General features: G+C 42.1%; 2 protein-coding genes across 4 annotated transcripts; both read left to right on the plus strand.

Moving 5' to 3' along the window:
• Nucleotides 1-1,168: 1,168 nt before the first annotated feature.
• On the plus strand, nucleotides 1,169-7,327 carry gtpbp4 (GTP binding protein 4). The gene is made up of 17 exons (XM_029524895.1): nucleotides 1,169-1,276; nucleotides 2,097-2,267; nucleotides 2,364-2,467; nucleotides 2,628-2,764; nucleotides 2,916-3,016; nucleotides 3,158-3,250; nucleotides 3,542-3,733; nucleotides 3,851-3,916; nucleotides 3,995-4,084; nucleotides 4,173-4,283; nucleotides 4,513-4,590; nucleotides 4,944-4,995; nucleotides 5,092-5,192; nucleotides 5,350-5,547; nucleotides 5,866-5,931; nucleotides 6,331-6,474; nucleotides 6,631-7,327. The coding sequence occupies exons 1-17, from the start codon at nucleotides 1,229-1,231 to the stop codon at nucleotides 6,781-6,783; spliced, it is 1,905 nt and encodes a 634-aa protein (XP_029380755.1). The 5' UTR covers nucleotides 1,169-1,228; the 3' UTR covers nucleotides 6,784-7,327.
• Nucleotides 7,328-7,747: 420 nt separating this feature from the next.
• Nucleotides 7,748-18,297, plus strand: LOC115058275 (WD repeat-containing protein 37). 3 transcript variants are annotated; one of them, XM_029525586.1, is made up of 14 exons: nucleotides 7,748-7,899; nucleotides 9,103-9,270; nucleotides 11,389-11,485; nucleotides 11,980-12,075; nucleotides 12,230-12,294; nucleotides 14,961-15,096; nucleotides 15,250-15,321; nucleotides 15,443-15,487; nucleotides 15,583-15,659; nucleotides 15,755-15,995; nucleotides 16,079-16,220; nucleotides 16,439-16,573; nucleotides 16,891-17,005; nucleotides 17,362-18,297. In XM_029525586.1, the coding sequence occupies exons 2-14, from the start codon at nucleotides 9,133-9,135 to the stop codon at nucleotides 17,491-17,493; spliced, it is 1,491 nt and encodes a 496-aa protein (XP_029381446.1). In that variant the 5' UTR covers nucleotides 7,748-7,899; nucleotides 9,103-9,132; the 3' UTR covers nucleotides 17,494-18,297. The 3 variants fall into 3 exon arrangements, with proteins under 3 accessions (XP_029381446.1, XP_029381447.1, XP_029381448.1); XM_029525587.1 differs by having other exon boundaries at nucleotides 15,758-15,995; XM_029525588.1 differs by having other exon boundaries at nucleotides 15,761-15,995.
• Nucleotides 18,298-20,445: the final 2,148 nt, after the last annotated feature.

The raw sequence follows: 20,445 nt of genomic DNA on the forward strand, positions 1-20,445 counted from the left end.
TCAGGATTTGTGTGATTACAGATCAGTGACAGTGATTGTATCCGATTCATCAGGATAAATGTTTGCAGAGAAAAGCCTTCTAGGCGGTAACATAAAAGCCCATTCTGAAAATTATGCAAAACAACTGAATTTTGTTAAAGTTTTTTGAGTCATTGTGGTTATTTTTATCCTCCATGTTTGTACCTTCCAACATGACTTTGGTTGTTTTTCATCTCATTCTGTTCCCCTGTCTCTCTTCTCGAGTATCCCTGTCAGTTTGTCTTTGCACCACTTTTCCTATTACCTCTCTCTCTGGTAATTTTGTCATTTTACTCTTACATTTAACACACTCTTCATCACAGAGTATGGCCACTGAAATCAGAATAAGGACTTTAAACATCCGGGTCAGGTGTTAGCCTGTTAGGAACCCTCCTCCTCACGGGGCCGGACGCGGAAACGAAGACGGAGTGAGAGCTCCTCCTGTTTTTGCCCTCTCCGGTGCAGCACTCAACCCGGAGCTGTCACACAGGGCTCGAGGTCCCGCCCATCAGCCCCCCTCCCCCTCCCCCCGCGGTCGCAGCGGGCGGTTCTGATTGGTCCAGACTGGTAGTGAGCGCACGCGGACCCACTCGTGATCAGTTGGAGTGGACGCGGTCTGGAGAAGTCGGCGGCCGCTGATTGGCTGTTTCTTGGTCGCCGCTGATCATAACAAATATGCAGCAGAGATTGGCTTCTTATCTTGTTGTTGTTTTAGTGTAGTTCTTCTTTTATTTTAACAGTAAATAAAAAAATATATATATAAAATAAAAAAGCAGTATAACAACCAGAAACTTTAATTTTCGTGTTTTGTGAATAATTCAATAATACAGACACACTATGATAGGCATATGCACCAATTATTATGATTATTATTCATGATAATTAGGATTAGGATATGGAGATGTAATTATTGCATTTTGAATGCTATGTTTTATTGATATCTTTATTACGAAAAAATTCGTTTTACTTTTTTTCCTCATTTAAACAACAATAAAACCGGCCCAGAGCAAAAACCACAACACTTATCAGACTTTTTCCGGATTTTAAAACACATTTTTCATTTTCATTTCATCAGTTACACAGGATCCGCCTACAGGGGGCGATGTCCAGAAAAACGACTTCCGCTCTTCTCACGTCATTTCCGGCTTTACCGGAAGTCTGAGCTTTCCTTTCCCCGTGCCGTCAGCGGACCTCAACGCGTCCCGACAACATGGCACTCTATAATTTTAAGAAGATTATGGTGGTTCCCACCGCCAAGGTGAGTCCACTCCGGCTTCTTCTCCGTTTTAAAGCACCACCGGTTCACCCGCGTGGTTTTCTTTCTGTACCCCGAGAAACACGAAGAGAGATGAAGAAGAAGAAGAAGAAGTCAACATGGAGGGGAGACACGTGTTGGTGCTGCAGGACAGAGACACCAACAGCTCTCTGTCCAAAAGTGTACACATACTTTAAGTTTTAGATTCCGAAGACTTCCAAAAACGAGGCGGATGAGGCTTTTTTTATTCCAATACATTGTGCCGTAGTTGAGAGAAATCAGGACATGACACGAACCAAGCTCTCTACATTTAAGATTCCTAATAATAATAATGACACGGGATAATTCACTGCGGAACTAATGACACACGACCAGCAGCACACATCAACTCTGTAACACCAATTGTACCATATTTGACAAGAGTTTCTGAGACTTATAGCTTATTGACAAGCTCAATGCTCTGCTGAAAAATCTGTTCTAAAAAAATGTAAATTCTGAGTATTATTTATTGTGCCAGAACTTCAGTGTTGTTTCTCGCCCATTGTTTCAACACTGGGTGTTTAAATGTTATGTTTGTGATCTGATATTAATGTGGAACTGACGGGAAGACGTGGTCTATTTATGGGTGTAATAGTAAACATAGCTTCTAAGGTGTTTGTCCTTTAGTGGCCTCTTAAAGTGAAGGATTTATACATGAAGTCTGGTGAAGAGCAGTTTTCATGAAGTTTTGCATCAAGTTCTTGCTAGTGTTGATACATAAGAGATGCCACTTGTGGGATTGTTTTTAGTTTGATGTTGACGTGTACTCTTCCTCTCCCCACAGGAATTCATCGACATTACTTTATCCAAAACACAAAGGAAGACACCGACAGTGATACACAAGCATTACCAAATCCACCGTATCCGCCACTTCTACATGCGAAAAGTGAAGTTCACCCAGCAGAACTACCATGACCGCCTCACGCAGATCCTCACCGACTTCCCCAAACTTGATGTAAGTCAGAAAACCCTGTAAAGTAAGACCTTTAAATAATCATTGTGACCTGTTTGAAGAACTTACTTTGAACTGTTTGTCTATTTGCCTCCTCAGGACATCCATCCATTCTATGCTGATCTGATGAATGTATTGTATGACAAAGACCATTACAAACTGGCCTTGGGTCAGATAAACATCGCCAAGAATCTGATTGATAAGTGAGTTTATCTAAAATCTTAAGCCTACTATCTCACACATTGATGTTTATCACGTTGGTTATTTGTCAATGTTAAAATCTGATGTTTTCAATACAGATCTGACATTGGCTGCAGCATGTATGCCATTAATCACCCCAATTCATTATTATTAACCCACCAGTGTAGCCAAAGACTATGTACGTCTGATGAAATATGGAGATTCTCTGTACCGGTGTAAACAGTTGAAGAGGGCTGCTCTGGGACGTATGTGCACCATCCTGAAAAGGCAGAAGTCGAGTTTAGAGTACCTGGAGCAAGGTGAGGGAACGACTGAGGCCACAGGTTGAGCTTGAAACGTTGAGAGTTGGAGACATTTTTGAAAATGAGAGCTTTATAACAAAAAGAGAAAAGCCTTAATGTTGATCTGAAACATTTAGGAATGAGTCTCCCTGTTGTTAAATTTCCACAGTGCGTCAGCATCTATCCCGTCTTCCGACCATTGACCCCAACACGAGGACGCTCCTTCTGTGTGGTTACCCCAACGTCGGCAAGTCCAGCTTCATTAACAAGGTAAATGACATTACTATGACAGCTTTGTACGAGGCTGCCTTGGTAACGCTGGGGACCTTTATGATTTATATTGACTGACTTTGGGAGAATCATTGCCTTTTATTAAGTATTTATCAAGGTGGAATTGGTCGTCTTTGTCAGGTGACCAGAGCCGATGTTGACGTCCAGCCCTACGCTTTCACCACCAAGTCTCTGTTTGTGGGTCACATGGACTACAGGTACCTGCGCTGGCAGGTAAGACACCATACACAATTTTTTAGAAATGTTTCTTGCTCACAAGCACTTCAGCAACTGCATGTGAAAGGGGGAAAAAAAAGAAAGACATGGACACTGTCAAGTTGTGGTTTATTAGAAAGAGCTGATTCCTTATTTTAAGAAGCAAATAACAGCTCCTGCTCGAACTATCACAGAGCAACAACACCGTAAAGAGATGCTGGAAACGTCTGCATGTCCATGGGCTTAATGAGTTTAACCTGCAGAAGAAGAATCTTTTTCCTCACTTACATAATTATGTTTTTTCTGTAGGTGGTGGACACCCCTGGTATCCTGGACCACCCCCTGGAGGACAGGAACACCATAGAGATGCAGGCCATCACAGCTCTGGCTCACCTGCGAGCAGCAGTCCTTTATGTTATGGACGTGTCGGAGCAGTGTGGTCACACCCTGCAGGAGCAGCTGGAGCTGTTCAACAATATCCGGCCCCTTTTCGCCAACAAGGTCAGAGCGCTGCACGTTGTACCTGAGATAACTGTAGGCAATACAGGAGGAAGAAGTTAGAAGCAACATAGTGGCAGTTTAATCATTGATGTGATGTTGATATCTTTCTCCCTGCAGCCTCTCATCATCGTGGCCAATAAATGTGACGTAAAGAAGATCACAGAGCTGTCCGAGGAGAATCAGGTGAGTAATTCACACCCGATGGTGACCACTTCATTGTCATCTGTGTTCATCTGTGATGGTTGTTTCTGCTGCTTTCAGAAAATCTTTGCTGACCTCTCTGTTGAGGGAATCCCTGTGATTGAGACCAGCACCCTGACAGAGGAGGGAGTCATGCAGGTGAAAACCGAGGTGAGCTGCAGAGAGAATCCAGAGGAAAAAAGTATTCATGCAGCTGCTAGCGAGCGTGTTGTGATTCGTGTTCCTGTGTGTGTGTCAGGCCTGTGACCGGCTCCTTGCCCATCGTGTTGACACCAAGATGAAGGGAAAGAAAGTCCATGACGTTCTGAACCGGCTCCACCTGGCCATGCCCACCAAGAGAGATGAGAAGGTGGGGCAGGAAAACAGATGCTATTAAATAGATAATAGACAAGACCTGAGTGAGTCTCAACTTTGGAGTCCTACAGACAGAAGGGGAGCTGTAAGAAAGCAGATGCTATTTAACCAAACATACTATTTTAAGTTTGTGGAAGAAAGGAAAGAAGGACCCAGTAAATTCCTGCTTCTTTCTTCAGCATGGTATTTATTAGGTCTGACTCGTGTGTATTTCTCTGCTGCAGGAAAGGCCTCCGTTTATCCCAGAGGGAGCCTTGACACGCAGGAAAGCCATGGAGGTGGACGCACCCAAACGCAAACTGGTATGTTTGGGGTTAACAGGTCAAAGAAACGGAGGGAAAGTAAAGAAGCCTTAATTTTGAAGTACAGAAATATAAATATATATTCAGTAGATTAAATAAGACTTTTACCAGCAGCCACAATAAAGTAATCCATGTACATGAAAGTATCAGTAATTCAATATCATGTTCAGCATGAATCCAAAATGAGCCATTCTACATAATGAATATTTTCAAATGACGACTTTTGATAATTTAGAAGAACAGTCAGACAGAAATACTCTTGCACATTATTATGAATAATTGACAGTATTTCTATCCCCAGCTCCCTGTTCTGTGTTTCTGTGTAATCCAACATTAATCTGTTTCCCTCACAGGAGAGAGATCTGGAGATGGAGCTTGGTGACGACTACATTCTGGACTTACAGAGTAAGATGGATGTTTATTACTGTGCTCAGACTTTTTCTGAGGTAAATATTTGTGGGTGCGTGTTCATCGTTCATGTTGTTTCACTTGTGTGTTTAGAATATTGGGACCTGATGAATGATGATGAGAAGCAGGATAAGATCCCTGAAGTCTGGGAGGGCCACAATATTGCAGATTACATTGATCCTGACATCATGAAGGTGAGTGGACTTGGAAATTGGATTCATATTTTTCCAGATGGATTTAGTTTATTCTGATCTTGTGGCACAAACTTGTGTGAAACAGAAAAGATTTATTGTGAAAACAGACATGGTAGTGATTTATTTAATTTTATTTTTTTCTCTTCTTCATTGACAGAAACTGCAAGAGTTGGAGAAGGAGGAGGAACTGAAGGAGCGTGCCGGAGAGTACGACTCAGACGATGAGAGTGAGGACGAGGAGATGCAGGAGATCCGTGTACTGGCCAAGCAGATCCGAGAGAAGAAACAGCTCATGGTCGTGGAATCGAAGGAGAAAGACGTGCATGGGCCCCGCATGCCCAGGACCGCCACCAAGGTCCGAGCCAGAGTTACATTAAGAACTGGATAGTGTCACTCAGTAGGGAAACGTTAGCATAAGGAGGAGAAGCTTCAAGTGATTCCTGGAGTAAAGGTGCTACATGGTGCTTGGAACAGACACTGCGCTTTAAAAGCAATGAAACAAAAAACAGAACTTTAATTTACGTAGAAACGTTGGTGCAACATTGAAGGGCAAAATCAGTGGAAGTTTAACTTGAGCTTCCGGATCTTTTAATTTGAAAAGCCCCTCTGTTTTACTTTGTAAAAATAATTTGACTGAAGTTCACCGCTGACCGTCGCCCTGTTTGATCCACAGGTTGAAAGAAAGACACTGGAGAAGGAGATGGGCAACCTCGGTCTGGATATGAACGACAAGGACGGGGTAAGCTTTAGATCAGAATCTCCATTATTTAAATAAATGTGACGTGTGGACTACCTTTACTATCACTATTAAACATTGCTGTCACTTAGTTGTAGCCGTCGATACCACACTCTCTTTCGGTCTGTGGCCAGAATTTAATTAAAAATCTGGATTTCAGAAAAACTAAGAAGGAATTTGAAATTATAAAACTTGTTGACAAGTTGACAGTCTTTTTTAAATTTTCTTCACTTCATCAGGAATTTGACATCTACAATACGGTTAAGTCACAAGGGATTTGTGTATTCATCGACCTTTTTACCCAATGCATTTCTGAGGACGACATATCATTGGTCAAAGATGAGACCGGGAAGTGTCTCCCTCACAGAGCTACTGATAGATCGGTCTCCTCTTGCATTTCAGAGCCACTACGCACAGCAGGCCCGACGGTCTCGCAGCATCGCTAAGAAACGCAAGCGTGAAGCTTCAGCCCCTCCCACCTCCAAAACACGCAGCCAGAGCGCATCCCGTCCTCCCCGAGACCAGTCTGGTTTACGAGATCCAAAGGTACGTGACTCATGGCTGCGTCCTTAGCATTAGAATTGTGAATATCACCTGTTTCACTGTGAAGGGTAAATTTAATGGCAGTAGTGGATGAACAAAGTTTCGATTAGAGGAGAACTTACATCAGTTTCTTTTTTGTTGTTGTTGATTTTATCTCAGATGGCAAAGAAAGCAAAGAAAATAATGAAGAACTCTCAGAAAGGCATGAACCGCCAGGGCAAGAAGGGAGAGGCCGACAGACACGTGTTTGACCTCAAACCCAAACACCTCCTGGCCGGGAAGAGGAAGTCAGGCACCACGGACCGAAGATAAAACTGCTCTTTTCTGGACTGTTGAGACCTATATGCTCTTTTGAGAGGGTCTCAATATTTTTGTCTTCATTCTATGTGTATTTCCCCTGCAGCAAGAAGATCATGAAATGTCTTTTTTGAAACTGTGATATTAAGACAAAGCTGCTGGGAAAATGCACCCACCAATTTAAATAATTAGTAGTAATAATAATAATCTTTCATTTGTCAGCTCCAAGCTTTTCTTCACAAACTTAAACTTTCCTATCTGTGAAGATCACAGATAACAGAACTGTCTGGAAAAAAATAGACTTTTGATCACTTTTGATCAAGCCTGGACCCTGATTAACAGTGACCATGTGAAATATCTTTCAGTTGTTGAACTGATTTGTATACAATCTCACAGCCTTGTCTGGGGCGGTAAGGGAGAATCTCATGCCTTACAGTGTAAATGTGGCTCAGGAGTTTCTGGGTTTAACTTCAGATAAAGTGATGATGCTTCCTGTACTCAAGTCTCCTCTTAAATAATATTCACCAACAAGGGAGCCAAATAAATATACTATACTGAACTAATGGCTGCAGTTGAGTTTTTACTTGTAATTAACTGCATGTTGGGTTTTTTTTTTTTTTTTTTTAATTAGAAAAAGCAAAGCTGTGTGTGGAACTACACTTCACCTTCATATCTGTAAAATATTCATTTGCTGAAATATGATGTATAAACAACTTATCTGGAATATGCATGAAAAACAATTGTTTATTCAGATAATATGAGCACATACACATACCTCGATCTTTATTTATAAATAATGAAAAATATAATTGTTTGGTACATTTTCATGAGAATGTCACTTACCTGTAAAAATCTATTTTTTTAAATTCATTTTTTAAAATTGGTTGCATGTTTTAGGGGAGTTTAATCTGAAAGGTCGAAATCTGAGGGCTTTTATTATGAAAACCAACATTCGCCGGAACTAGCTCGGTCATCTGGTCTGAGCTTGTCCACCGTTATACCGGATCCTGGACCGGACCGGACCGGCTCGGCCAGTCTCGGCTCGCCTCCCCACAACGAAGGCGATGTTAGGAAGGTCGACATTCCCCAGCACGGCCTTCCGGAGTGAAACTCTGTGTTTGTAGACTTCCGGTGAGTTCAACTTCGCGTTTTAACGGTTTTTATTAGCATTAGCCCGCTAAGCTAACGGCGGTTTACGTTAGCTTCGTTTTAGCTGTCGAGACTTTTTAGCATTCACTGTTATTTTTGCTCTAAATTAATTTCCCCCCTTTCAACACACGAAGCTCAAATGTATTTTTTTTTTTGTAAATCTGGTGACAATGACAGAGGAAGTAACGGCTGACTGACTGACAGCCGAACAAGGCGGATTTGTTTGCCACAGAAACGCGAACATCTTTGTTGTTAGCGGACAGAAATGGAATAAAAACCGTCTGTCAGCTGCACACACCGTGTTGTGTCAGCTCAGGGGCAGATGTACCGCTGTGGATCCAGATGTGACAGCTGGGGAACAGGCTTGTGTTGTCATTACTGTGATATGGACACCCACAGATGAGTCCCTCACCCAGTTGGGCCAACTCCTGTTTGTGTGTCCGCTGCATGAACAAATGACAACACCGACGTGTAACACGTCAACACAATGGTCACTGTTATCAGAGAGTCTGCACGGAGGCATCAGGACAGATCTGCAGGCTCCTTTCAGCCCGAAGTACTGAAATAATCATCGGTTCGGACATTTGAACATAAATGTCATGTATTATTAAAGTGACAACCCCGAGGAAGATTATATCTTTAAATAATCTGTTAATCTGTTCCATCTGTTAAAACCTCAGGGTTGCTCAGATGATTAGTGAAGACATAACTTTGTCTGAGTCCTGTTTTTTTTTTTTTTTTTTTTTAAACAGCCAGTGCCAAAGATTTACTGGTTGCAGCTGCTTAAATTAGAAAGTACGAGTTGTAGTTAGTAACAATACTTTTACTTTTGGAGTCTTACTAAAGTATTTAATCCATATTATTTCAATGACCTCACAGTCCAGCGTGATAAGCATTAACAAGTGATTTTGCTGCCCAAGGTCACTGGCTGTACTTAACACTGCTATAAATTATGTTATATTTTGTCTCCATATTACAAAGGCCTGTTTAGAGAATTTAGGTTTCCAACATTAGTATGTGACAATTTTCTTATCTCAACGTGTTTTAAGAACTGTCACATTGTAATTTCTGCATTCATTATGAACGCTGCCAAATACAGCTCTGTCATGTTGATTTCCAGCCAGCCCAGATTACTATAACAAGTAACCAGTTTGAGCCTTCTTCCCTTTGCTTTTGCACTTTCAGCCTGTTATTAGGTTCAGGTTTGGAAGAGAGATGCCAGTTGAGAGTGGGAGCAGCGCTGCCGCCCGCCAGGCGAAGCAGAAGAGGAAGTCTCACAGCCTGTCCATCCGTAGGACCAACAGCACGGAACAGGACCGATCTGGCCTGCAGAGAGACATGCTGGAGGGACAGGTAATGAAAAGCAATTTCCTTAATGGAGATAAACAAAAACAAAGTGTCTAATTAGTCTGTGTTTCTCGGTAACAATCACTAGAATCACCGCCCTGATTTTCCAGCTGCTTGTCTGGAAGTGTCACACTGCACCCCTCCCTGTCTGTCATCATTAGCTTGTCCTGCTGCTGCTGTCAGCACCTGGAAGCACTCTGGTTGTAAGCCTAAGCCAATTAGGTTTTAATGCACCTGTTTGTAGGGCACATAATGGTTCATCGTGTTGCTGGCTCAACCAGGCCACAATTACTCCACCAATGCTGTGAGCTTATTATGACACTGCGATCAAAACAGACACATTCAGAATCGGATTAAGCACTTGCAGGCCGCTCAGGTAGTTTTGTGAGATCTCTGATGTTCCTCCTGGTTCTCAGCAATCTGAGGACTTGTTTGGTTTCACTGACCCACCAGTTAGGTTATGAAATACTTCTGGAGTTTTGTTAATTATCTGAAAACACAATGACCTTGGGGAAAAATAAATAGCCAGTAAATTCATCTGAGTTAAAACTGAAATTATTACCTGGAAATTTGTATGACCTAAACACCACCTCCTGGGTTTAATTAAAAATGTCAACATTCTGGATCCTACAAAAAACTGTATTTGATTTGAACTCCAGGTATTTCAATATATCTAATTCCATTTAGCTTCAGTGACGTCTCTATATTGGACATTATTTGTTCAAAATAAGTTATCAATTAAACACCTTTGATTGTCATCTTCTACTGCTTATCTGTTTCCGGGTCGCAGGAGGAGCTGCAGCCAGTTTTTTCACAGCTTGTGATCACACTTGGCTTTTGAAAACGACTCTCTTGGGTTTATGATTGCCACCAGTGTTTACAGCTCCCTGAATGTGGCAGCTGTGTTTGTGATGTGCAGTGTAAATAAGCACTCAGTCGCTGTGAGTAGAGTATGATCGTTGTTCTGGACTTCAGCCCATTGTGAAGGAGCAGTTTGAAGCAGAAACGCAGTGTAATCCCGTCCTCATAACTTTTTGTTTTTCACTCTGGTCCCTTTTGGTCCCAGTCCTCTCATAATCTGGAATCCTTCATGAGAATGGAGGTAAGTTTCAGGTGTGTGGTGGTTGTTGTGCTTCAGACTGTAGTGTCATAGTTTTTAGACCATCATTTAGCTGTCTAGGTTTGATGTAGTGTAGGTTTGATTATTTTACACGAGGTGTTGTGTGATGAATCCTTCCCCTCCCTTAAACATGTGATGTTCTACATTTTCAGCCCGCGGCTACTCACACATGTCCTGTACTTGATTTGAATGTGAGACTTTCAGGGGTCATTTCAGAAGTTCAGTTCAATCCTGATTACTCTCTCAAAGTGTTTAAATGTGGGAAAAGCTGAAGAAAATGCTCCATACGTGTTCGTGCTTTACAAGGCTTCGTGTAACTCCCCCTGCAGCCTGTCCTTTATTTCTGTGCCGTTACTCTGATGTTTGCACTGCAGCTCAAGTCTTTCTGCTGCCTGTAACTCTGAACAGCACACAGACATATTCCTTTAGAAATTATAGCTGTGAGCAGCAATCCAACCCGAGCAAGAGTGCATTCTGTGTCAGCCAGGTACAAAGACGACTCTTCTCACTGAGAGACATGACCCACTTCCTGTTTGCGTCTTTCACTCGATGCTGTTTGGGAGAACAGCAGCAGGGTGAAGAAAAAGCATCTGAACCTTGTGAATGGCCTGGTTTTCAGTGTGAATTGATCTGATCTTCATCTAAACCGGAAATGTAAAGCTCATAGCACAAAAACAATTTTTATCTTTTCTAACTTTATTGATATCACCAATAATGTCAATAACCTTAAACAACAACACTGATGAAAGTCAACTCAGCTGGCTAGAAAAGGGCCGCTTCGCCCAGATTTAATCCTCGGTTGTCTGGTGTGAGCAGTTCTCATCAGCTATCATATTTTCAATCTTATTCAACAGGTGGAAATTCAACAGACGTTTTTAAAGGGTTTTGTGTGCCTACTATATTTTTTCTATCTGTTGTTACTATATTTTACATCATATATCTGCTCTGTGATTCAGCCTCAACTTGCTTCACATACATGACAACCCCCTCTTATTTCTATGCAGGACACCAAACTGCCTCTGTCTCTGAGGAACAATCTGCTGGACCTCTTCAGCCAAATCGAGCGAGAGTTTGAAAACCTCTACATAGAAAACCTGGAATGTAAGTCATCATGAACGAACAGAGCCTGGTTTGGGTTTAAGTATTATATTTCTATGAAGGACATTGAATGAACTGTGTATGATGGCGTACATGACAAATAAACTTTCCATTCACCCCAAAAATGGAGACAAATTAGACAGTCCCTCATCTGATGAGGTTTGTGCTGTTAGATGTGATGTTACTACTGAGAAGGTTTGAAACCCACAATTAAAAGGCTTATAGTGTACTCTGTCGATGGGTTTATTTTAGCTGGGAACCCCTTCAGGGTCACCACTTTAAGAACCGCGGCCTAAATCAGTGTAAACAATCAGTGGAGATGTAGCTCAGATGATATCATGAAAGAGAAAGAAGTAACTCATTACATTTTCTTACAGAACAGTTATCTTACATGTCAGTATCCTGGTCTGAACAGTGACACTTTAACATTCAGTGCAGGACTCCGATGGTTTTCATGGCTTTCTGAATTTTTTAATTTGAAACCGTTTGATTCTCAGTACGCAAAGAAATCGAAACGCTGAACGACCGTCTGACTGCAGAGGGGCAGACTTTCGAAGGGGCAGATTTAGCCAAAGGAGCACTTAAAACGAAGGGTGAGTCACACTCCAGGTTCATCTACTTTAAAATATTAAGTGTGTAATATTTGGATAGCATGGAATGAATGAAATAATCACAATATGACTTTTTATGACTCTTTTCATTGTCATCAATGTGAATTGTTTTCTTTTGTATGACATTAATTCACAGCAAGTCACAGCACTAGTCAGCTGTCACAGAAACTAAAGACGACCTACAAAGCTTCCACCAGCAAGGTAAATGTTTCATCCTTGGTTTTTTATCAGTGAAAAGAAGATTTAGCAAATTTAAAGAAAATATATGCACATGTATGCAACTTGACCATACACTGATCAGGCATAACATTATGACCACTGACAGCTGAACTGAGTAACGTTGACTACCTGGTTACCACGGATACCAGTTAGTGGGTGGGGCGTATCATGCAGCGGGTGAACGGTGAAGACGAGTCAGATCATCTCTAACCCTGCAGCTCTGAGGAATGATCCAGAGCCCAGAGCTCAGCTTCAGAGGTCCGGAGGAGTCCAGACCTCCAGGATCAGGACCGTTCTGGTTTAAAACCTGCGCAACGTTCCACAGGTGGTCATTATGTAATGGCTGATGAGTGAATTATAAGTTAAGTCTAATAAATCTGACCAGTGAACATTAAGCTAATTGATGTATTCAGGTGGATGTGGACTGTTGTGTTAATCTGTATTAAATTACACAGTCTTAGTTATTCAGCCTTCCCCTGCCAGAAAATGTTTATTTACTGAGTTAACTCATGTATAGAATACAAAGATATTAGGAGATGAATATAAAATAGCTGAATTCGCTCCACTGTTCTCGTCAGATTTAAGACGACATGAGTCATGAATATTAAAGAGAAGAACTGTTTTTTTTTTTTTTCTTCTCTTCACCTTTTTATCTCATAGCCACGTTCAAATTCTTGCTATGCCAGAGTAGGTGGATCCCGCAACTTCAGCATAACCAGTTGGGAGTTGTGGGGTGGAGATTCATGGGTAACGTGTTAACTTCTCCCCCTTGTGTGCCAATATGCATGAACAGCCCAGCCAGGGGGTCGACACTCCCTCCCCAAGAGACTTGGTCATTCAAATGTAGGAGTTAAAGCTTTTTTAAGAGTTTCTGTGTGAGATAAAACTCCACTTTATTATCTCACTAACAGGCTTTTTTCAGTTGCACCTCCTAAGTTTTTATTTAGCTCCTTGTTGGCATTCACATAATGGTACACTCCGGAGACGTCCTTAACACGAGGTAGCCTTTTCATACCTTGATGAATGAATCAGTCAAGGTGAAGGAGCATTTGTCGGCTGCTTTAGATCATTGCTCAGTTATGGCAGAGTGTGTGGTCTGCTGATGAGTCCTCAGCCATATCAGATTGAACTTAAAGATACATAAACAGCTCAAACAATGAAATAACATTGTCCTGCAGTGTGTAGCTGCTTGATGACACCATGTTTTGGTCGAGGTTTAAGATTCAGCCTGGACCAGAAACGTGGATTTGGTTTCTGAGGCTTTTACCTGAAATCTGCTATTTCATTGTTTGTTTGTGTGTTTTTTTTTTTGTTTTTTTTTTTTAATCTCTCAGAAAGCAGCCAGAGAGAGAAAAATGTAAACACTGTTGCAAATGGCTCTTCTTATGGAGACACAGAAAAAATGTTAAATATGGGACTTTACGTCTCAGCAAAGTCTCAGCTTTAATGTGAGTGGCTTTACAACAAGGGGGAGTCTACTTAAATTAAAGCTTTTCAGAGACAGCTGAAGATAAGTGCTGACTTTAGTTTCCATAACTTTTAAAAACATCTGCATCTCGATGTGGCCATAGCAGACTGCACACTGAAGCCACGGACTGTAGAGCATTAACTGCTGGGTAAGTTAGAGCCGCTTGAAGCTTATTCTGCGGCGCTTCATTTTTATTTATTTTTCCTTAAACTTCCCGATTCCCTTTTGCTGCTTTGTTAAATGTAACATGTCAAAATCAGTGTTGCATTTCAACAAGTTAATGACAACCAAGTGTGACATAGATGAAGGAAAACGATTCCATGCATATATTCACACATATATATCTCATATCACCTGATCCACTGTGCTTTCTAACCAGCAGCAGGATCCCATTTTGCCCAGCCACTGTACTTTTTATTTTGATTGTAACATGAGTGATTTTATATATTTTTTAACAGATAAATATGTGGACCTTGCGCTTTGTTCTTTGTGTAGTGAGGGGTTTATTTTTCAGAGGAGTGATGCCGTTCTCTCTGCTTCCTTTCAGTTGGAACTTATTTAGTGGTCTGTGCCCAAAACGAACCCAGAGTCCAGTTTGTATCATCCCCATCTTCAATGTAAACACCTCCACCAGACTTTCCCCTGACGGATAATCATTCATGTTTTCTTCCTACCATAACTCAGTGTTTTTGTTCGCCGTCTCCCTTCTAGATTTTTCTTTCTTTCATGCGGTTTTTGCATTTACAATAACCCCAGAATGATAAATTCAACACACAGCACTGATAATTAATGTGTCTGTGTTGTTGTGTCACCGTGGCATCCATGAACCCAGGACTGATATAAATAACGCTGTTGTCAAACAAAGCTTCTTAGCCCAGTCATACTACAAGGACCCCCCGCTGAGCAGCCCCTCAGTGATCCTCAGTTGCTAACCTGCTTCCTCCCTTCCCTCAGACCAGGGCTCCTACAGAACTCTGGAAAAATCTAATAAAATCTGAGCATTTCTCAGCCTGGAAATGTTTGGGAGATGAACAAAAAGCCCAGAAAAAAAATTGTAGTGTCAATGTAACTTGGCACACGGCCGAAGACAGATCAGTCTTCAGAGTGTAGGAGCCCTGTCAGGGACGCAGCTGGGCCTCCAAGGTGTCCTGTGTTCATTTGAGTTCCTTCTCTGCCTCAGATTGTGTCCAGTTTCAAAGCGACCACGTCCAGAGCGGTGTGCCAGCTGGTCAGGGAGTATGTTGGCCACAGAGACGGGATCTGGGACCTCAGCGTCACCAGGACACAACCTGTGGTGCTGGGAACCGCGTCAGCAGGTGCTTCACTCCTACATCATTTCCCCAGATGTCTCTCTTTGTTTCCCAAATTCTGGACATTGCATTCAGCTCTTTCTTTCAGTATTTTCTGCGTTGTCACTGTTAAAATGGTTTTTCTGTCTTCTTTGCTTCCACCCTGTCTCACTCCTGCAGACCACACTGCGATGCTGTGGAGTATCGAAACTGGAAAGTGCCTCCTGAAATATTTGGGCCATCAAGGATCAGGTAAAGTCTGCAGCACTTTACCTGGAAGTGTTTGCCAAATTCATTAACACGTTTCATTACTCAAAATGGTGAATCCAAGTTTTGTGAGTGATGCGATACATCTGTCTCTCTGTGTCCGCAGTCAACTCCATCAAGTTCCACCCCACTGAGCAGATGGCTCTCACAGGTGAGACAACAGCAGTTTTCTGCAGCCGGAGAAGTGTCATCATATCAGCTCAGACAAATTTAGACTTATGGAGTTGTGCTCTTTCTCCTCCTCAGCCTCTGGAGACCAGACTGCTCACATCTGGAGATACATGGTGCAGCTGCCGACTCCACAGCCTGTTGCTGATATGAGTGTTAGTATCAGCAGTCGGTTTGTGTAACTGTGAATCTGGCCGTTTGTTTCTGTAGCCTCATTCTGTTGTGTGTTCGTCGTCAACCTCCATGACAGCAGCAGACGCCCTGTGAAGACGACGTGGACTTCTCAGACAAAGATGAAGCAGACGGCGAAGTCGAGGGTCCGAACGACTGTCCCTCTGTCCGCGTGGCCACCACGACTCTGCGCAGCCACCAGGGCGTGGTGATCGCTGCAGATTGGCTGGTGGGGGGGAAACAGGTGGTGACGGCCTCCTGGGATCGAGCTGCCAACCTGTACGACGTGGAGACATCAGAGCTGGTCCACTCACTTACAGGTAGGCTGAAATGGTGGTCAAAGTGGAATCCAGCACCCTGCTGTGGAAGAGGAGGAGATGACGATGACGATGTGTGTTTTCAGGGCACGACCAGGAGCTGACTCACTGCTGCACACACCCTACACAACGTCTAGTGGTCACCTCGTCCAGAGACACCACCTTCAGGCTCTGGGACTTCAGAGATCCATCCATCCACTCAGTCAACGTGTTCCAGGGACACACTGAGTCAGTCTGACACACACACACACACACTTCTTCTGCTGTTCATGTCTGTTACATCCAGCATGAGAAATAGAAACGTCTGTACAGAAATATTGATCGATAGCAAATAAAAATAAAAAATAGAATTTCACCTTTTGCTGTTTAGTCTTTGACTGAATATTTTTTGTAAATAAAGTCTATTGGCAGCATCTTATTTCAGCCTCTTCTCTTGTCCCTTGCAGCACAGTGACGTCAGCTGTGTTCACGGTGGGAGACAACGTGGTGTCGGGGAGTGACGATCGGACCGTCAAAGTGTGGGACCTGAAGAACATGAGGTCTCCCATAGCAACCATCCGCACAGACTCCGCCGTCAACAGGTCTGTGAGCTGCAGAACCCGTGCATAAATGAGTGACAGGCGCTGATATCACAAGTGAACAGACCTGTGCAGTTCAGTGTTTATGATTTCACAGAGTTAATTAACCTGCGTAGGTGTTGATAAGAAACGCGATTCAAAGAAAAACAACTTCATTGCGCTTTAACGCCTCAGCACTGGTGTCGGATGTTTGTGATCACAGTAGAAATATTGAATTTGGCTGGAGAAAGTGCTGAACAAACGTTAAAACATTTGTCTGTGTGGGGCGTTGTGGTAGAAGTCGTCCTCGTAATCTCACTTCCTGTTTTGGCTGTGTTCAGGATCAGTGTGTCAGTGAGCCAGAGAATCATCGCTCTTCCTCACGACAATCGGCAGGTCCGTCTGTTCGACATGTCCGGGGTCCGACTGGCTCGACTCCCACGAAGCAACAGACAGGTCGGTTCTCTGCGGGGGGGCGCTCTGACTGAGCCTTCACAGTTTCCATACTCATACTTTTCGTTTGCTGTGAACTAGTGAACTAGTGAACACTATCTAACCTCTTACCAGGATGACTTTTATATGGCACAGAAAACTTTCAACTGAACATCTTCATCTTCTGGAGTTTCCTGTTGGGTTTTTTCTGTGCGACTTCAGCAGGGAGGATAGATTTAAAATTTTGTGTTGGCAGTAAAACACGCAGAGTGAAGGGACCAGGATCAAACCGCCAAACTTCCAATTAGTGAATGTGGCACTTAAACTCCTTAGCCTGTCAGTGTTGTTGAACTGTCGCTGTGTGGTGTGTCATGGTTCAGGGTCACCGGCGCATGGTGTGCTGTTCTACCTGGTGTGAAGACAACACCTCCTGCAACCTGTTCTCCTGCGGCTTCGACCGGCAGGCCATCGGCTGGAACATCAACATCCCCGCCCTGCTGCAGGAGAAGTGATCTCCACCGCCAGGCTGAAAGGCCGTCGGGAAAAAGTTTGGTTTCACTGATGTCATTTGAACCACGACTCAATGAGGGATAACAACTTTTAACAGGTGTCTTTTGAGTCTGAAGGTCAGTATCTGAGGGTCATGGCGGCAAAAAAAGGACTTTCCCTCGCTGTCTGCTGCATCTGTCACACTCGTTAAATCACCACTGCCAAAATACACACGAGTGTGTGCAATTGGCATGGAAATGATTCTTCACCAAAAATTAAACACAACAAAATCTTCTACACTGGTGACACAAATTACAGAAACGGAACACAAGAAGCTCCTCTAAGGTCAGCGAGGAGCTGCACATATCTAACCAGGAAGAGTCCGACGCTTTAAAAAACAAATCCAGTCCATCTGTTCTAACTTCAGCTTTAGCTTCTGCTCATTTTTTAGTCCCTGTTTCTCTCATTATGTTGGTGAACAGTCAAGAGAAGAGCTGTTACTCGCTCTAACTACAAAACGAACATCATCTTTTTGTGCCTGAAACTTTTTTCTGGTTTTGAAAATAACTCCACAAATCGTCTGTCACGTTTTGAAAACTTCTGTTTAGTCAGTGTTCAGTTTGGCTGTTTTCAAAACACACATAACAGATGATCAATTTCTGAAACTTAACTGTGTTTTTGTTTGTCGCAGCTCGTTTCTGCTCTGTGTGAACGGGTTATGCACTTTGAAACAAAAATACCGACAGCTGTTACAATTTTTCTAGTTGTTGCTTAAAAAAAAAAAAAAAACTGGTAAAGAGGTGAAACAAGCAAACAGCTGAATGTTAGTGGGTTTGATTAGAGAGATTATTTAGCACATAACACAACAGGGTTTCATGAGACACTCTGGTGTTTGTAACTTCGATTTAGACACACAAAATAAAATGTAAAAACTCCAGATTAAAGGAAATGTGCCTGGTGGGTGTAAAGCATCTGAAACCAGACCTAGAATCTCTTTAAACAGTCACAGGTTAGCTTTGTGTTCCCAAACCTGTAGCTGCTTCCAACCAGTTTTCATTTCATCCACGCGTCTTTAAATTTATAGCACAAAATGAATTTAAATAATAAAGAGTAACGCCAACAGATGCTCTCGCACTGTCGAGTGCTCAGGCCCTAATGAAAAGATAAAAATTAACTGGTGGTGTAATGAGACCATTGGACCAAACTTTAGATCGTCATAAAAAGGGATTTGGTCTTCCATCATATTTGACACAAGAACAGGTGATGAAACATTTCCTCTGATGTTCAGCCCGACTGTCGGTCCAGTACTCGACATGATTGTACACACACACAACAAAAAAAAAGCAACACCCTTTAGTCATTAGTGTTGAAACACTGTTGTGGGGATTTTGTCGGTGTCATGTGTGTGTTGGTACTTGAAGGTCCAGTCCCTGAGGAGTGTTGTGATGCGTTTGCTTACACCTGCTTTGCTTTGCCACTGCCAAGAAAACACTCAGCCAAAGCTGCATTTAAGTGAATTACAGAGACTGTAATAATGTGTGTGTGTGTGTGTGTGCGTGTGTGGTGATGATACAAATCGATGTGAAAAAAACAAAACAGTTGTTGATGTATTTAGAGGCAGCACAGCTGTCGTACTGCTGTTGTTTTTCGACAGGGCTCCGTTCAGACTGGTTGTCTCTGTGTGAGTCTAGCTTTAGATTTGTTGGAGCGTTTTACTGGTTCTTAAAAACAAAAACATTTCTCTCTGCACATCTCAACAATTTCCACGATTGTTTATCTGTTAACACTTAACGACTGCGCATTGAAATGTATTAGTAATGATAGAAAAACTTGAGGTCAATACTGATTTTAGCATCGTAACTGTCAATAAAAAGGCAAATGTGAAGTGTTTAACCTCCTAATACATAAAACATAACATTTGTATTGTATAAATTGTAATATATGAAAGAAAGCAGCTGATTGGCTGCTCAGTGTACTTTAGCCGCAGCAGTTTTATTAGCCTTTATAACTTGACATGTGTCAACATTTCATTTTCATTATTTTCTTATTATTTTGGTGTAAATCCATTTTACTCCTTCATGGTAGAAGATGTTGATCTGTAAAATGTTTAGCATGCAGAAAGAATCCAAAGTAAATTTGATCGTTTATACCAGGGATGATGGAGGTGACGTTAGTTTCTTAGTGCAACGTAAAAATACATTATGTGCTGTGGATTTTAAAATACTTTATTTATGCCAAAGGTCCTTGAAGGGCCTTTTTGTTTTCTTCCTAAAATCAATATTTTGACAACGAAGTGAAAGTAACATGAGCAGAGAACACTGATGTTTCATCCTTGGTTTAAATGATCAAACATTTTGTTTTGCGTGAAGAAAATAGAATGATGTTTGATCTGTAGTTCATCCGCACTCACCTGCGTTTTCTACCAGCGCTGAGCCACGGTCCACATCGACTGACCACTCGGTCGCCGTGGAAACCGCCTCACACCTCACCCGTTTTGAAGCCGTGGTGTTCGCAGTGTAACGTGTGATCAAAGTGGTTCAGTCCTCAGAGGAGATGGAAAAAAATAGTGGTTTTGTGGATTATAGCTGTGTACTGAAGAACAAGCCAAGGCTTGGAAATCAAAATAAACTATTTGTGTCGTTCAAGTTTTCTGGTTGAGTCATTTTTTTTACAGGATTGAAAGAAATCGACAAAACATAACACAAATAAGTTTAAATAAATTTATTCTGCTGTGTTAAAAAACAGTCACGACCAATATAAACTACATACATAATAAAAGTTTACAGAGCCTTTAACACCGCAGGCTCTCAGGAGAAATCTTCCTTTACAGTCCTCCCCAGAAAACTTCGAGAAATAAACACAAACGGAGGCAATGAAAATAGAACTCAACTTCTAATATAACAGGCTTTGGGATATTTCTGATTTAAGTCATTATTTTAGGGAATCAAAGGAAAAAAATCTCTGTGACAGACACT

This window comes from Echeneis naucrates, chromosome 17 (assembly GCF_900963305.1).
Source record: "Echeneis naucrates chromosome 17, fEcheNa1.1, whole genome shotgun sequence".
Classification (NCBI taxonomy): Eukaryota; Metazoa; Chordata; class Actinopteri; order Carangiformes; family Echeneidae; genus Echeneis; species Echeneis naucrates.